Genomic DNA, 17,616 nt, shown 5'->3' with positions numbered 1-17,616 from the left:
CTTCTAGATGTCTGCCGTGTGTTCTGTGAGCTCCCCCATCTCACCAGGTCCAGAACTGTTAGTCTTCTCCCAAAACCTGCCACGCAGGTCCCCAAACCATTCGCCATTGGCCCCTGTTAGAAACCTGGCACGTATGCCAGATGCCTCACCTACAGTGGCCGAGTGCCCCTAAATCCCACCGGTCTCTCTGACTTCCCCCTCACTTCTCGGCCTCACCACTGCTGGCTTTGCAGGGCCCTCGTTCTTGCTCCCCAATCGGTCTCCCTCCCCACGTCCTGCCTGGTCTTGGTACTGCGACCGCAGTCTCTGAAACTCAATGGTCACGGACCACCAGGTTTCTCTCTTTTTGTTTCTTTGGTTGTGTTGGGTCTTCGTGGCTGCACACGGGCTTTCTCTAGTTGCGGCGAGAGAGCAGGGGATACTCTTCGTTATTGTGCGCGGGCTTCTCATTGCGGTGGCTTCTCTTGATACGGAGCATGGGATCTAGGCGGGCGGGCTTCAGTAGTTGTGGCACATGGGCTCAGTAGTTGTGGCGCACGGGCTTAGTTGCTCCACCATGTGGGATCTTCCCAGACCTGGGATCGAACCTGTGTCCCCTGCATTGGCAGGTGGATTCTTTTTTTTTTTTTGGTACGCGGGCCTCTCACTGTTGTGGCCTCTCCCGCTGCAGAGCACAAGCTCCAGACACACAGGCTCAGCGGCCATGGCTCATGGGCCCAGCCGCTCCGCGGCATGTGGGATCTTCCTGGACCGGGGCACGAACCCGTGTCCCCTGCATCGGCAGGCAGACTCTCAACCACTGTGCCACCAGGGAAGTCCCGCCACCTTTATCTTGAGGCCAAGGTCCAGGCTCAGTGTGGCTCACAGGGACCCACAGACAGGATCTAGTTTGGGCTTTCTGGCTTCACGTTCACACCAAGCTACCTGGCGTTCCCCCCAAACCCTCTCATCTCTCTGTGCTGTTCCTCGCCTGGAATGACCATTCTTCTCTTTCCTACTGCATTTTCTCCTGGAGAAATCCTTTTTTGTGTTTCCTAATTCCCCATCTTCCTTCTGGGCAACCATAGCACCAGGCCCATCTCTTTCTCCTCCTGTTGTATTTTACCAACCCATGTAAATCCACATATCTATAAATATTTCTATGTGTAGCCACCTGTGTCTATATTCAGCTGAACAATATCTCCAACTGTAGTCTATTACCACATGGATCATTCTAGACTCTCTCTCTTGGCTTATCTGTAATTTCTCACTGCAACAGTGAGATGGTTCCCAGCATCTGCCATCCACGTACTTGTTTAATCCCAGTATTCATGTATAGTGGGGTCTCTCACTGTATCTTACCTGTGTGTTTTTGTCTACAAGATCAACATTCACCCCCAAGCACTTAAAAATAACTAAGTGCTTAATACACACCAGGCACTGATCTAAAAGCTACAAGCATAGAATTTAATTCTCATAACCAACCATGTGAGGCATTTACTATTAGCTCAACCAAAAAGGAAACTGAGGTACAGAAAAACCAGATAAGTTGCCCATGTCACCCAATTACTAAGTAGCAGAACCATGGCTGGCCCCAGAGGATAGACCCACAGAATCATGAACTCCAGAGCCTCCCCTGGGTTAGGGGTGCTGCCCGTAACATGAGCTGAATTAATAATGCCACAGTCCCTTAATTCTGACATTCTGGCCTTACTGTTTCTCAGCACTGCACGCTGCCATCTATGGTTGTTTTCTGAGCCCCCTCACACCGTAGGTCCCTGTGGCAGAAGGTAAGGATGGTTCAACCACAGGATTGTGCTCTTTGTCTGGGCCTTCACTACATTTGTAAGTCATGGAATTCACCACCTGGGGAATCCCCATTCCACCCCCACGAAAGCCGCTCCCAACCCCACCACTGTCCCACCCGGCCCCTGGTCTCTGCCTCCCTAACTCCCAGAAGATTTTACATCCTGTCAGAAGCCTTTCAGCAGGTGGTCCCTCCACTTCCTTTCCTACACCTCAGTTTTCTCCACCTTTTTGTACACACCCTCTTCACACACACACACACACACACACCCCTCTACGAAAGCCTCTATCTCTGCTGTGTGTGTGTGTAGGGGGCACTGCCTCCTTCTCCCGACACCCTTTCCTGTCCACCTTCAGGGCCCCTCGGTGTTCGCTATGCACCTTCAGGAGCCCTCGGTGTTTGCTATGCACCTGAACACATGCAGAGGCTTCCCCAACCTTAAATCTTAAAAATCACAACTTTGCGACCACCTCATCTCTCACTCCTCCCCTTCTTTCAGCAAATATCATCTGAGCGGCCTCCTCCATGACAGGTTCTTTTAGGCAGTGGGGATTCCGGGACTAACAAAACTGGCCAAACCCCTGCCCTTATTAAGGGGCTGACACTCCAGTGCAGCCAAGCTGCTTGAAGGAGCAGGGACTGCCCCCCACCTTTCACTGGCTCACAGAAAAGCAGCACATCTTGGTGAAAAGTGATCATATGTGTTTTATTGAGTATACAGAGGCAATTCTATTGTCCTCTAATAATATAATTTGGGAACAATAATCTCTGACTTGGTTAAAGTCTCCATAGGGACCTGCTTCCCAGATTCCTAGACATCGTTACTTGTGACATCATACTTTTCAAAACTCGTGTTTCTGGAGATGGATCTCACAAGAGGACGGATTCCACCCTGAACATGTGCCCGTGGCCCCTGGAAGACTACGGGATTGGAGAAGAATTCGTTTCTTTGGCCACATTTGATTCCTTCCATCTCGACACCACGGTAATGGTTTTCATTATAAGAGCCTGTGTTGCCGGGAGCCACACAATGGCTGACCCAGCATGGTTGAGGGACAGCTGCCCGGCATGCCTTGGGGTTGGTGATGGGTCAACCTGGAAAGAGACAGCCTGGCTTTAAGAACTGCACAGAAGCCCTTACGACAGTCCCATCAGGGCCTGCCTTCCACACCGGACTTGTCCTAGTGGATTCATAGCCCAGGAGGGAAGCTCCACGCAGACCTGATTACCAGGCTCCTCCTCTCGAGTTACTGCCCCGCAGTAGAGGGCGGAAAGTCCTTTAGCTCCTCCTTTTCCAGGTGCACCTCTGACACTTTGTTCATCTTGGTGAAGATCTGATTGATTTCTATGAAGGTCTTGGACTTGGTCTCGGGGACAACCAGGAAGATGTAGGTGGTGGTGAGAAGACATATAACGGCAAAAATGATAAAGCTGTAAGCTCCAAGGCCCACCTGTGGGAGGGGAGAGGGTTCACGTGCTTGAAAAGGTTCTCGATTTACTGCTTGAGTATTTTGTGGCTCTGGGGCCCCTGGGTCGCACTTACTTGAATGAATGGGAAGATCAAGCCCACAGTGAAGTTGGAGAGCCAGTGGACGCTGCCCCCCACCATGTAGGCAGCCGGCCGGGAGGACTGCAGGAAGATCTCGGTGATGAGCAGTGCGGGGATAGGACCTGGGGAAGAAGAGGAAGAGCTGTCTTCCCTGCCGGCCAAGCAAGCCCACAAAGGGTCCTGGAGCCCCTGCCCGTGCAAGGTTCCAGAAGCATCCGGCCCAAGACGGAGCAGTGTGTCTGTGTCTCCAGGACTCCTGGTCTCGTGGAGAAGCAGTGTGAGAAGGCACCTAGCAAGAGTCGGGCACAACAGGCGACCTCCTGTGATGTCCCTAAAGGGGGCCCATGACCACCTGTAAGACTCTCTGTGCCAACCACACGGGCACCGTGGTCCAGCCTACACAGGCTGCTTTACTGTCCTCGCTCTAGTCGTGCTCCGCCCAAACCCCTCTGCCACAAGAACACAGGCAGAGAAGCCATTTGGGCCGAATTCGCCCCTTCCTGGAGCCTCTCTAAGGAGCTCAGGCCAGAAGTTTCTAGGGCTGGTGGTATAGGAGGGGGCAGTGAAACCACAGAACCAGCTCTGGGGTACATACTGGGCCCAAGGGCATGTCCTGTGACATAGGAGATGATGCAGGCGATGCTGACGTAGGGCATCCAGGATATTGTGTCCTGTGGGGAGAAAACAGAGTTGGATCACACCTGGCAAAGCGGAGACAACCTGGGACGGGAGCGTCAGGACTCTCGGGTGCCGGAGGGCCAGCAGCTCTGCCTGGGTTGGGAAGGCAGGCGCCTGGCACCTCCTTCCACAAGCAGCGCCACCTGGATGCCCCTGGAATGCCGGCTGAAAGTGGGTAATATGCTGCTGGGGTGGGGATCGGGGCTGCACGTGATCCCCAGGCAGCAGACTCGCGCATGCGCACGAGGGCGCAAGGCACCCCAGGCCCCACTTTCCTCACCTGCAGAGCCAGGGCGGCCGTCAGCACGCAGCAAGCGGTGAAGCAGATGGAGAAGCCCAGGAGGAGCAGGACTCTCCTCCCCAGGAGCTCCACCACGAAAACCTGGAGGGAAAGGGAAAGGAAAAGTGGGAGGCTCAGCAGGCCCTGGCTGCCCCCCTGCCCAGCAGGCCCACCTCCCCTGTGCGCCCACCCACCCGCCCGTGTGTGTGTGTGTGTGTGTGTGTGTCTGTGTCCTTGAATGGCCAGCGGGCCTCTGCACTGCGCAGTCCAGGGGCCCCATTTGTCACGCGGTGGCCCTGGCACAGGTAGTGGTCCCCAGTGTGAGACGTTGGAGAAGAGCCACCTCTCACGGCGGTAGCTTCCGGAGTGGACGGTGGGGACGGGTCTCCATCTTTGGGGCCACAGGCTACCGCCCTCCCCAAAAGACAGGCTGTCATCTGAGGACAGCCCAGAGGCTAGAGAGGAGGGGACCGAGGGGCACGTCGCCACCGAGATCCGGGCTCCTTCCTGGGCCAAGACTCCCCACTCTCAAGGTGCCCTCCATCCTTGGTGGCAGGCAGGGACTCGGCTCCCGGGGGCACTCACGGCGCAGACGGTCATCAGCACGTTGACCGCGCCTGTGCCCGCCGTCACATACTGGACATCCTGTGCTCTCACCCCAGCGCTCAGGTAGATCTGGTCTGCGTAGTAGTAGATCTGGAAGGCCACCCCCGAGGCTGGTGAGGCCGGCCGGGCGGCCTGGACCCCTCGGCGGATCCCTTCCCGCTCCCGCCCCGTGCCTGCCCGCTGCCCTGGCCCCGGCTGCCCTGGTACCGCGTTCACTCCCGACAGCTGCTGGCCGCCCATGAGGACGACGATGGAGATGACCTGCCACCGCAGGGACCTCATTCTGAGCAGCTTCAGCACGGAGATGAAGCCCGCAGCCTTCTCGGCCTTGTCCTCCTCCCGGATCTCCTGTATCTCGGCGTCCACGTCGTCCCAGCCGCGCAGCCTCCTCAGCGCTGGGGGAGGGAGCAGAGGGGACGCTGGGGGCGGAATCACGCAACCCCCCGCCCCCCGCCCCCCGCGAAGATGCCGCAACCTGCGTCGTTGGTCCTGGTCTCCTGGGAAAGCCTTACCGCTTTTGGCAGCCACTTCATCCTTCCTCTGAACGAGCAGGTACCTGGGGCTCTCCGGGAAGAAGGGCAACAGGAGCAGCTGCAGAGCCGCGGGGATCCCGGTCACCCCGAGGAGGACGGGCCAGCCTGCAAGGAAACCAGCCTTCCGAGAGAGCCGGCGCCCCAGCCTCCTCTCCTGCTGCTCTCCGCCTCCAGCCCCACGGAGCCGCTCTGGCCCACCATCCTGATTGGTTTTCTTTGGAGCCGGAACACAGGCTGGGGGTCGGGGGTGGGGGCGGGGCCTTTATCTTTCTCACTCCTCTGTCCCCAGCGCCTAGGATGATGGTGTCTAACCAAGAGCGGACCCTCTAACTACTTAGAGAATGGATGCTGATGAAGAGCCACTACCCACCTGTCAGATGAACAAAGTGAAAAATTCTGACAACACCAAGCACTGACGAGAATGTGGGCAGATGGGACGTGTCCACACCGCTGTGTGGACACGTGGCATCTTTAGGGGACAGTCTGGCAGGAGCTAGTGATGCTGGACACCCACATGCTCTAACCCAGCAGTTGTGCTCAGGAACGCATGCCTGGGCCCCCGGGACACCAGAAGGACGAGGACAGAACAGCACTGATTGTAGAAACAAAACCCAGAAACAAGGCGAATGTCCACACGGTAGAACGGATGCATAAATCATGGTTCATTCATAAGATGGAATTTTTTTTTTTTTTTTTTCTGTATGCGGGCCTCTCACTGTTGTGGCCTCTCCCGTTGCGGAGCACAGGCTCCGGACGCGCAGGCTCAGCGGCCATGGCTCACAGGCCCAGCCGCTCCGCGGCACGTGGGATCTTCCCGGACCGGGGCACGAACCCGTGTCCCCTGCATCGGCAGGCGGACTCTCAACCACTGCGCCACCAGGGACGCCCCAATAAGATGGAATTTTATACTGTGGTGAAAATGAAGCAAGTCAGGACAGGAGCCAGTCCCACCAATGCGATGTTGGATGCAATGTAATTCCACACAACGTGGTTCCATTGTATTAAGTCCGGAAACAGGGAAAATTCACTCTGTCTTCTAGAAAAGTGGTGAAACTCTTCTAGGGAAGAGCAAGGATGCGATGATCATAAATGTTGGCACAGTGGCTCCCTTTGGGGGCGGGAAGGCTGTGATTGAGGGGCGCGCAGGGGGCCGGCGTGGCTCTACTTCTGGACCCTTATATATGTTACATCACTCAATAAAAACGGTTGAATAAGTGAATGAGTGGTTCAGGCTCCTTCTAGGAGCTGTGAATGCCCGACTCACCCCCTTTTCTCCTATGCAGGAGGTGATAACTGCAGACATCTGCGTGCCAGGCACTAGAGTCTCATGGCTTTTCACATATAGCCCACTTCCCCATCATAGCCACGTCAGGAGGCAGGTACCAGCATCAACCCCATGTTACACCTGCAAACACTGAGGCATGGAGGGCATGTAGCTCCCTTGCCCGAGATCAGTCATTTAGGAGCAAAGCTGAGATTCGAACTCAGGCACATTGAACCCTGAATCCCCATCCTCCCAACCTTCTCCACCTCTTGGCTCTGAATCCAGGGCCTAGCTGATCCGGGTCCCGCTTCTATCACCCTGGCACAGACTACAGCGAGTATGGACGTGCCTGCCGTTCGGGCCGTTGCCATCTGCCCTCTGGCCCCCACCCCACCCCCTACACTGAAACTCTTCCCATGAGATCTCAGTGACCCCTAACTGCCAATTCCAGACACCCTGTTCCGATCTTGACCCCCATGACTTCTGTGCAGCCTTTGTGCTGTGACTGCCCACTCACTTCCAAGGACTCTGACACTCTTCTCTCTGGCCTTCCTTCCTTCCTTCTTCACTGAGCACCTCGTATGTGCCATGAATTTTGCTGGAGATTCAAAGATGAGGAAGGCCAAGCCCTGCCCTCCACACTCTTGTCTAGAGGAGGGTACCGATGGCTGAATAGTCACCATAAAGGATGGAGGGACAAAGTGAGAGTCCACCACAACACCTGCAGCTCCCTGCATGCACAAGGAACTTTATGCTTCCATCCCCTGTGCCCACATCTGGAATGCTGGTCCTACCCGTGCCCCCAAGCCCAGGCCCTCTCTGAGACCCCCTCCCTGGGTGGAACCAGGGCTCCCTCCCACACACCAGAGAGCACCTCGCAGGTGCCAGGGATCCGTGGCTGTTTCTGGGTGCAGCTGGTTGGTTACGTGCCATCAGCAGGGGACAGGCACCTAGCTCCTCCACTCCTGGTCCCAGCTCTTTACAAGGGCGATTGAAAGGTGGGACAGATGGTAGTTAGGCTCGGACTCAGGCCTGCACTGCCTGCATTTGTGTCCTAAGGAGACATTGGACATGTGATCCAACTTCTCTATGCCTCAGGTTCTGCACCTGTAAAATGGGTATAGTAACTGTACATGCTTCATAGGTTGTTTGGAGGATTAAATGGATTATATAAAAGACTTCGTGTCTGGCCCATACGTTTTGACTGGTGCTTTGTTAGTGGCGATTTCCCTTTCAGAGGTTCGAGACCCAAGACAAAAAAAAGGGAGGCCATGCAAGAACGACAGTTCTGAGTTGCTGTGCACCTACTATGTGCCAGGCCCCAGGCTCTGGGGTGGGGGTGGGGTGCGGCTCCGAAGTCTGCATCTGGTGTGGATGCCGGCCCTGAGACTCACCACCTCACCTACGGAGGCTGGGTCTTGTGACCCTCTTTCCTGGTCTGTGATGGGATGATCACGGGTTCCTGCGCAGCTGCATTGCTGGGAGGCTCCAGGGCAATGGTGCCGGAGGCCTTAAGCACAGAGCCTGGCACCCTGGTGGCCGTCATTACCACGCCCCGGGTCCCTGTGTGACAGTCACCAAGCAACCAAGAGAAAGATAGCAGCACCTCCTGCGCCCTCACAGCTCCCTCATCCGTGTCCCAAGAGGGACTAGAGAACGTCAGTCTGTCTGTCCCCACCAACTTGTTCAGGCCCGCTCTGGGCAACCTCCAGCTCAGCACCGTGGGGTCAGGGCTGTGCGGGGGCCCCGTCGTTTAGAGAGAAAAGACCAGCTCATAGGAACGGGCTGGGGGGTCTGGGGTGTCCTGAGCTCACCTTCTTCGTTTGCGAGGAGACTCCGAAGACCCAAGATCTGGGCCGCAAGGATGCCGACGGTGATGAAGAGCTGGGGCACCACCCCCAGGGCCCCCCTCAGGTTCTTAGGGGCCAGCTCCCCTAAGTACATAGGGACGACATTGGAAGACAGACCTGGGAGGGAGGGTGAAATAAAGACACCATCAGGAAACATTAATCTGGCAGGGATGAGCTCTGTCTTCAAACACATTTATTCTTCCTCAGCAATCGCATTCGTTGGGCTGAAACTGTCTCAAAACTGCAGGAGTAAGCAAACAACCCCTCTTGCAATTCTTAGGCCTTTTAATTTAAGAGAAAATAGTCTGACCAAAGAAGTTTATGGACAGTGCGTTTGCTTCCAGACTGGTGTCACCTGGGGACACAGGCCACCCGGACCTCAGGTCTTCCTTCCTGATTGGCTTGGTCTCAGAGAGGAAAAGCCCAGGTGTGGTTAGACCCTCTCCTCTCTTGCTCCTTGGGTGGGGGGAAACCTGTTAATAAAAGGCCAAGGACCCCTGCCCACCAGCTTTACCTTCTGAGACTGTATATTACATAATAAGCTGATGCATAGACATTGAAGCACAAGCTTTATTTGTCAGTAAGCATTGAAAAATTAAATACATACTGTAGACTAACTGCATTCTGGGATCCGTGTAATGACTGAACTACTTCTGAATCCTCAGTATTTGAACTTGTTGGTTTTCCCGTCTTACTGACATCTGACCCCCTTATGAATAGGTGAAACTTAATTTTATAGGCTCTAAAGTATTTTCATAGATATTATCCCATTTAGTTCTCCTAAAAGTCCAGTGAGAGGTTGGGGGTCTGGGAGGAAGGTCAGATGGGTTGTTACTGGTCCAAGTATCGCACATGGAGCCAGAGGCAAGCTGATGCTCAGAAAGACGTGGGATCTGAGAGGGAGGCTGTGACCAAGGGCAGACCAAGGGAGACAGTGTGGGGTGAGGGGAGGCTGGAGCTGCTGGTGATGGGAGGGTATTTTATAGCACTGAGATAAGAGGAAGCTGAAGGCCAAGTTTTCAAGCTCTGCAATTCTGCCCAAGGACATCTCTGCTTAGTATTTTATTATTATTATTTTTTGGCTTTTTTTTGACATCTTTATTGGAGTATGATTGCTTTACAATGTTGTGTTAGTTTCTGCTGTATAACAAAGTGAATCAGCTAAGCATACACATATACCCCATATCTCCTCCCTCTTGCATCTCCCTCCCACCCTCCCTATCCCACCCTGCTAGGTGGTTGAAAAGCACCGAGCTGATCTCCCTGTGCTATGTGACTACTTCCCACTAGCTATTTTACATTTGGTAGTGTATATATGTCTATGCCACTTTCTCACTTCGTCCCAGCTTACCCTTCCCCCTCCCTGTGTCCTCAAGTCCATTCTCTACGTCTGTGTCTTTACTCCTGTCCTGCCCCAAGGTTCTTCAGAACCTTTTTTTTTTTTTTTTTTTTTAGATTCCATATATATGTGTTAGCATACGGTATTTGTTTTTCTCTTTCTGACTTATTTCACTCTGTATGACAGACTCTATCTAGGTCCATCCACCTCACTACAAATAACTCAATTTTGTTTCTTTTTATGGCTGAGTAATATTCCATTGTATATATGTGCCATATATTCTTTATCCATTCATCCGATGATGGACACTTAGGTTGCTTCCATGTCCTCCTGGCTATTGTAAATAGAGCTGCAATGAACATTGTGGTACGTGATTCTTTTTGAATTATGGTTTTCTCAGGGTATATGCCCAGTAGTGGGATTCTGCTTAATATTTTAAAAGGGGCATCACAGTTCATTAATTAATACCAATTCTTTCTGATTTTCAGACAAAGAGGGACAGTCTTTAGAGCAGCTCTAAGGTGTCTTGTGTGGTGGACAGGGGGGGACCCTGCAGGCCCAGTGCCCAAAGGGCTATGGAGAAAGCGAGGCCCTCGTGTTGCCCGGTCACCATTCAGGCCCTGGGGGCTGCTTCTCAAGGCCAAGTGCTTCTGAACTTAGGTAAGAGCAACACTGGAGAGACAAACACCAGGAGGTTTGTGAAGAGGTGGGATTCCCTTCATGTTGGTGGAGAACAGTCTCATTCTGTCTTAAAAACAACTCCACGGGGCAACCCCCGGCCAGCCTGTTCTGACACCAAAGTCAGAGAAGCAGCTTTTTTTTTTTTTTTTTTTTTTTTGTGGTACACAGGCCTCTCACTGCCATGGCCTCTCCCGCTGCGGAGCACAAGCTCCGGACGCGCAGGCTCAGCGGCCATGGCTCACGGGCCCAGCCGCTCCACGACATGTGGGATCCTCCCAGACCCGGGCACGAACCTGCGTCCCCTGCATCAGCAGGCGGACTCTCAACCACTGCGCCACCAGGGAAGCCTGGAGAAGCAGCTTTTAAAGTTTAAATTCCATTAGTGAAAGTCTGAAGTGTTCTTATCAAAGATGTTGACTAACAGCAAACCAGCAAACTGAGCATCTGGGGGTCCAAGCTGCATTGACCCTGAACCCCCTTGGTCAGAGTGGCCGTTTACTTCGTTTTTAGGGTGTCTAAGTACCACGGGGCTTGATGACACCCTTTCCTGACTTTTCAGGAAATATGTGAAGGAATGAGCAGGAAATAGATTAGGCTTCTGCTGGAGTTCTTCAAGTATGACCTGAAGACACAGGGGGTTCCTGATACCTTTCAGGGGGTCTGTGAGATCAAAACTGTTTTCAGAACCGTCCTGAGATGTTACTTGTCCTTTTCATTCTCGTTCCCTGACCAGTTTTCCCGAGGTCACGTGCCCTCTGACATCACACCAACAGAACCCGGAAGCAGGTTTGAGAGTCTGGCTGTCTTCTGTTAAGCCAGACATTCAAGAGATTTGCAAAAATGTAAAGCAATACCACTAAATTTTTTTGTTTTAGAAAACAGAATTATTTTCATAAAGACATGTAATGGGCTTATTATTGCTATCTTAAAATGAATTAATACATTTCTTGGTTGCAATTTCTCACATGGTAAATATTGATCAGTATAACGCATATGAGAAAAAGCTCCTTAGAACCCTCAATAATTTTAAGAGTGTAAAGGGGTCCTGAGGCCAAAAAGTTTGAGAACTGTTGACCAGAAGTCATGCTTATTTAAAAGCAAAGGTAGGTTGGGAATTCCCTGGCGGTCCAGTGGTTAGGACTCCGTGCTTTCACTGCCGAGGGCCTGGGTTCAATCCCTGGTTGGGGAATTAAGATCCGGAAAGCTGTGTGGCATGGCCAAAAAAAAAAGCAAAGGTTGGGATGTTAAACTGTGATTTTTCTATTGGAGCCTAACATTTCTTTCTTGGAACCAACTCTGAATTGTTGGCTGTCAGTAGAAACGCGACAGCACCTGCCCACTGCAGACAACTTCCAGGAATCGTCCATTTTTCATAAAGCTGAGCCTGGCTGCAGGGAAAAACTGCAGGAGCAGGGCCAGGCACCCCGGGACTCCTGGCCAGACGGTAGATAAATGTCCAGGTGCTCTCAGGGAAAGCTAGAATGAATGAAGTTTGCCAGGGGGCCCATCAGTCCCTCCTTGAGGTGACCTCTTCTGTCTTCGGGAATCTTGTTTTCCTCTTCATCTCCCCAGCCCTGCAATCCCTCGCCACTTCCCCCAGTACCAGGCTCCTTGCTGTCTCCTCTGCTGTCAGTAAACTCCAGGGAAGGGGTTTGCTGACATCCGGCCAAATTATCCCTTCTTCATCCCCATCCCTGTGTTTGGAAGGAGAACGAGTCACTTGACAATGCCACAGCCTGGTGGGGGGCGAGTGAAGCGCCCAGGGTGCAGCATTTCCAGGGGCGCTTACCCTTGGGGGCCCACCCAGCAGTGCACGGCCCCGAGAGTGGGCACCTTGCTTGCCTCAGTGGCCCTGGCCCTTCTGCCTACAGAGGAAGCCAACCTGGAGGAAGGCCACAGCATGGCTGAACCATGTCTCTTCAGCCTGAAGCCATCATGGGGGAATTTTCTATAACCAGGGAAACCCAGCCTGGGCAGAATGGCTTTGGAGAGGTTACTACTGTTAACTCTTTTCTGGCAGAGGGATTCGTGCATTTGATAATTTCTCAAGCTTTTTTGACCACAACTCACGGTGCAAAATACAGAAATACATTTTACATCCAACTTGGTTCTCACATATGTATAAAGATAAAGAACTGAAACAACGTTTCAAAAGACAATCCTTATGTTTACTACATGTGACACAGTCTACCCTAGTTAAAAACAACAAAAAAGAAAATACTGTTTGCTAAACAGATGTCACTACCCACCAACTGATCCTGAGACAGGCTGGCATCTGGGACCCTTTGCTGCAGTGTTTGCACCTGGACAAACATCTCCTTGAGCAACAAGCTACAGAGAAACTATAAGGGACTAAAAATAACTGTGTGCATGTGCAGTTGGGGCAGATTATGGACAAAAAGATACAAAAAGACCAAAGAAAACCCAACTGTCATCTCTGAAGAGCCGGGAGAAAACACTGGATGTCTTGAGCCAAAGCAGTGTACTGCGCATGCCCCTGCACTCAACAGCACAAAGGGGTGGGCAAAACACCTAAGCCACCCCTCTGGCCTGATGCCTGGACACACCTCTTCCCTCACCCCATATAAGGAACGAGCTCGCCCCCACCTCGGGGAGTGAGCAAGGGAACCTGTTACTTGTTTTTGCTCCCTCCTGCGGCCGCAGGGGCCCCAACAAATCCTTGCCTGAATTTCTTGTCTGGCCTCTAGTCAATTTCTGTTGATTGGGGAAGGCCAAGAACCCTGGTCAGTATCAGTCCCGACCTGCAGTTTAGAAAACATTGAGATTAAGGACTGGTTGGAAGGACCAGTCCGGTCCTAAGATTCTGTATCTCAGTCTTTCAAAGAACAGCTTTCTTCACAGGAAACTCCACAGTGAAGATCTGCCCGCGGTCCACACACATCCCTGTAACGCAGGGGCTTAAGCGTCTACCCACAGCAGAGGTGTAGGAACAGCTTGAACCTATATGCTTCAGAGACCCCAAATTTGTTCAGACCCCAGGTGCCTGTTCTCCCCCCTCTGACCACCCCGAATCACAGAATGGTTTACCTGCACATATTCCCACCAGAAGTCTGGCCAGAATTATCATCTCAAATGACCTGGCAACTTCACTGCATCCCATTAAGATCGCAGGCACGATGGAAAAGATGTTGTTGAACAGCAAGGTTCCTTTTCTGCAGAGGACAAAATACCAGTCGGTTTGGTTTAAGGATTTGCCACTCCTTTAACAAATGTTTGCCGAGCATCTACTCAGTTACAGCAGTTGCTGTTGTGTTGTTTGATTTGCTGTTGACCTAAGATGGATACAGGTCCAGTGCATGGCCTGGTGTGGGAATATTCTCTGTGGGAGCAGATATAAATGACCCCAATGCAGAGGGCATCAGTAGTGGGGAACAGAGGGAAAGGCTCGCATATTACAATACAGTAAAGGGTTCTGCAACCATAAACTAACATGATTTTAGTGTAATCTTGAAACCCAGACTGGATGAGGACATTAAAGGAAAGGTTTAGGCCAATCTCACCTATCAACATAGATGTGAAAATCCTAAATGAAATATTAGCCAATTGAATTCAACAGCATATATAAGAATCTTTCAAGGTTAAAAACACCATATTAAAGATTGTACTGGGGAAAAATATAGGATTATCAATTGAAGTAGCAAAACAAGTCAATAAAATTTGATATCCATCATGATTTAAAAAAAAAACCTTAACAGGGCTTCCCTGGTGGCGCAATGGTTGAGAGTCCGCCTGCCGATGCAGGGGACATGGGTTCGTGCCCCGGTCCGGGAAAATCCCACATGCCGTGGAGCGGCTGGGCCCGTGAGCCATGGCCACTGAGCCTGCGCGTCCGGACCCTGTGCTCCGCAATGGGAGAGGCCACAACAGTGAGAGGCCCGTGTACCGCAAAACAAACAAACAAACAAACAAAACCTTAACAAACTATAAAAATGAGGAAACTTATGTAAGCTGATAAAGGGTATCTCCTGAAAACCTATAAAAATATCAAACTTAATAAAACTTACAAAGCAGTCCAATTTAAGTCAAGACTGGAGTTGGATTTGGGCCCTGGAGAGCCAGACAAAGGCAAAGGGAAAGTTTCTCTGGAGAAGCCCCTCCCATTGGGCTCCCCAGGAGTCTACCAGCCAGGGACCCCCCCCCCCCGCCCATGAGATGAAGCATCACCATTACAGGACACACAAGACAATCCACCACCTGCAAGAGGCTGCACATACAAACAGCACAGCTTCAGACAACAGGATTAGATAGAAGCTATAAAATATGTTTTAAATGAGTAGTGTCATAAAATAAGGAATCAAAAGGGTACTATAGAAAGAACAAGAACATACATAAAACAGAACTATCCAAAACAATAGCAAAAAAGATAGATTTTTTTTTTTTTTTTTTTTGCAGTACGTGGGCCTCTCACTGTTGTGGCCTCTTCCCTTGCAGAGCACAGGCTCCGGACGCACAGGCTCAGCGGCCATGGCTCACGGGCCCAGCTGCTCCGCGGCATGTGGGATCTTCCCGGACCGGGGCACGAACCCGTGTCCCCTGCATCGGCAGGTGGACTGTCAACTGCTGCGCCACCAGGGAAGCCCCGGTGTCCGTTTATATGAGATGAAAAGTTATAGAGATGGGTGGTGGTGATGGTTGCCCAACAGTGTGAATGTACTTAATGCCAAAAACCTGTACACTGGACTTCCCTGGTGGTGCAGTGGTTAAGAAGCCACCTGCCAATGCAGGGGACACGGGTTCGAGCCCTGGTCCGGGAAGATCCCACATGCCGCGGAGCAACTAAGCCCCTGCGCCACAACTTCTGAGCCTGCGCTTTAGAGCCCGTGAGCCACAACTACTGAGCCCGCATGCCACAACTACTGAAGCCCACATGCCTAGAGCCCGTGCTCCACAACAAGAGAAGCCACTACAATGAGAAGCCCGCGCACCACAGTGAAGAGTAGCCCCCGCTCACCGCAACTAGAGAAAAGCCTGCACGCAGCAACAAAGACCCAATACAGCCAAATAAATAAATAAATAAATAAATAAAAATTAAAAAAAAAACCTGTACACTTAAAAGTTGGTTAAAATTGTAAATTTTATGTTATGTATGTTTACCACACTTTTATTTTTTGACGCACCGTGCCACTTGCGGGATCTTAGTTCCCTGACCAGGGATCAAACCCGGGCCCTGGCAGTGAAAGCGTGGAGTCCTAACCACTGGACCGCCAGGGAATTCCCACCACAACTTTTGAAAAATAGCTTTTTAAAGAAGTCTTTTTACAGACAACAACAACAACAACAACAAAGGCACGGAGGAACTTCCAGAAGAATATAGAAAATGGAGGAGAGAAAATATCTGTAGAAATGATGGCTGAAAACTTTCCAGAACTGATGACAAAGACATGAAACCTCAGACAAGGAACTGCCATGAGTTCTGGGATAAATAAATCAGCCATAGCTTGCTCACAAAAGGGAAGCTTCAACAGTGTAAGGATGTTTAGTTTTTCCTCCAATTAAATGATAAATCCAAATCAATTCCAAGCAGAATCCTTTTTCAGGGATTTCGATAAGCTGATTTTTAAATTAACACAGAAGACTAAAGGAACATGAATAACTAAGATAAATTTGAAAGCAAGTGATTTTTTACATGGAAAAAAATTAAAATAAAATTGGCCTTCCCTCTCCACTCACCTACTAAATACAAAATAAAATTCCAGATCTATTTGGGAAAGACAAAATTGAAAAATTATTTTTTTAATTATAGAAGATTATCCTTACGACGCCTGGTAGGGAAGACTCTCTTAAGACACAAAAAGCAAAAATCATGGATGAGTTAAATGTGACCACTTGAACATTTAAAGATTTTGTATCAAAAAGATACTACATGTACAATTAAAAATAAAGCAACAGGGCTTCCCTGGTGGCGCAGTGGTTAAGAATCCGCCTGCCAGTTCAGGGGACACGGGTTCGATTCCTGGTCTGGGAAGATCCCACATGCCGTGGAGCAACTAAGCCCATGCGCCACAACTACCGAGCCCGCGTGCCACAACTACTGAGCTCGCATGCCTAGAGCCCATGCTCCACAACAAGAGAAGCCACCGCAATGAGAAGCCCGCGCACCGCAACAAGAGTAGCCCCCACTCGCCGCAACTAGAGAAAGCCCGCGTGCAGTAATGAAGACCCAAGAAGCCAAAAAAGAAATAAAATAAATAAATTTAAAATAATAAATAAATAAAGCAACGGATTGAGAAGACATGTGCCGGGTACAACAGAGTACAGTGTGGACGTTACTTGGCACGATGTGCTCAGAAGTGAAATTTCCTCCCAGCACCGTCTGTGCCTCTTTTTCCCCTGTGTGAAAAGGGGATGGGGCTTTTGTAAGGATTAGTGCAATTCATATCCCCTAAAAGCACTTAGGATAGAGCCCGGCAAGTAGGAACCCATCAGTTAATTGTTAGCTGCTACTGACATCTAAAGAACACTGATAAATCTTTAAGAAAACCACAAACAACGGAATAGCATTGATCACACTTTCAGGTGGACTAGCAACTGTCAGCTCCACCTTCAGACCGGACGGCTAGTCCTTCACCCAAGGAGAAGCATCCTGCAGATCTGTGACTTGACCCATGTTCTGCCCACCGGTGGCCCTCAGGGAGAACTGTGCGTTCAACACCAACCTCCCAGCAAGGCTTCAGGCACAGCTTGTATGTTTCTATTCTCAGATTCTTTTTGAAAAAGACTGGAGAAGGAACCAAGGTCTGGGGTCTGGCCTTGAGCTCACTAGATCTGTGGCTGAGAACGGGCACTTTACCTCAACCTGCCTCCGTGTGCCCATCCTCGAAGGGAGGGGGGTGGAGGGGAAGAACTCTTTTTTTTTTTTTTTTTTTTTTTTTTAGCAGTACGCGGGCCTTTCACTGTTGTGGCCTCTCCCGTTGTGGAGCACAGGCTCCGGAAGCACAGGCTCAGCGGCCATGGCTCACGGGCCTAGCCGCTCCGCAGCATGTGGGATCTTCCCGGACTGGGGCACGAACCCGTGTCCCCTGAATCGGC

At 51.2% G+C, this 17,616-nt stretch overlaps 1 protein-coding gene across 1 annotated transcript in view; it reads right to left on the bottom strand.

The window, feature by feature from the left end:
- Window positions 1–2,496: 2,496 nt before the first annotated feature.
- Window positions 2,497–17,616, bottom strand: part of SLC2A5 (solute carrier family 2 member 5) — a gene marked incomplete at its 5' end in the record, with an annotated part of 34,829 nt that continues 19,709 nt past the window's right edge. The window contains 10 exons of the mRNA XM_081223750.1: window positions 2,497–2,881; window positions 3,008–3,237; window positions 3,330–3,457; window positions 3,931–4,006; window positions 4,294–4,395; window positions 4,879–4,989; window positions 5,107–5,294; window positions 5,412–5,537; window positions 8,511–8,663; window positions 13,615–13,739. Coding sequence (XP_081079876.1) covers window positions 3,034–3,237; window positions 3,330–3,457; window positions 3,931–4,006; window positions 4,294–4,395; window positions 4,879–4,989; window positions 5,107–5,294; window positions 5,412–5,537; window positions 8,511–8,663; window positions 13,615–13,739 — 1,213 coding nt within the window. The 3' untranslated portion in view covers window positions 2,497–2,881; window positions 3,008–3,033. The remainder of the gene's footprint in view (window positions 2,882–3,007; window positions 3,238–3,329; window positions 3,458–3,930; window positions 4,007–4,293; window positions 4,396–4,878; window positions 4,990–5,106; window positions 5,295–5,411; window positions 5,538–8,510; window positions 8,664–13,614; window positions 13,740–17,616) is intronic.

Source organism: Mesoplodon bidens, assembly GCF_964165515.1.
Source record: "Mesoplodon bidens genome assembly, chromosome: 2".
In the NCBI taxonomy this organism is placed as follows: Eukaryota; Metazoa; Chordata; class Mammalia; order Artiodactyla; family Ziphiidae; genus Mesoplodon; species Mesoplodon bidens.
This window is presented reverse-complemented; position numbering and strand designations above follow the sequence as displayed.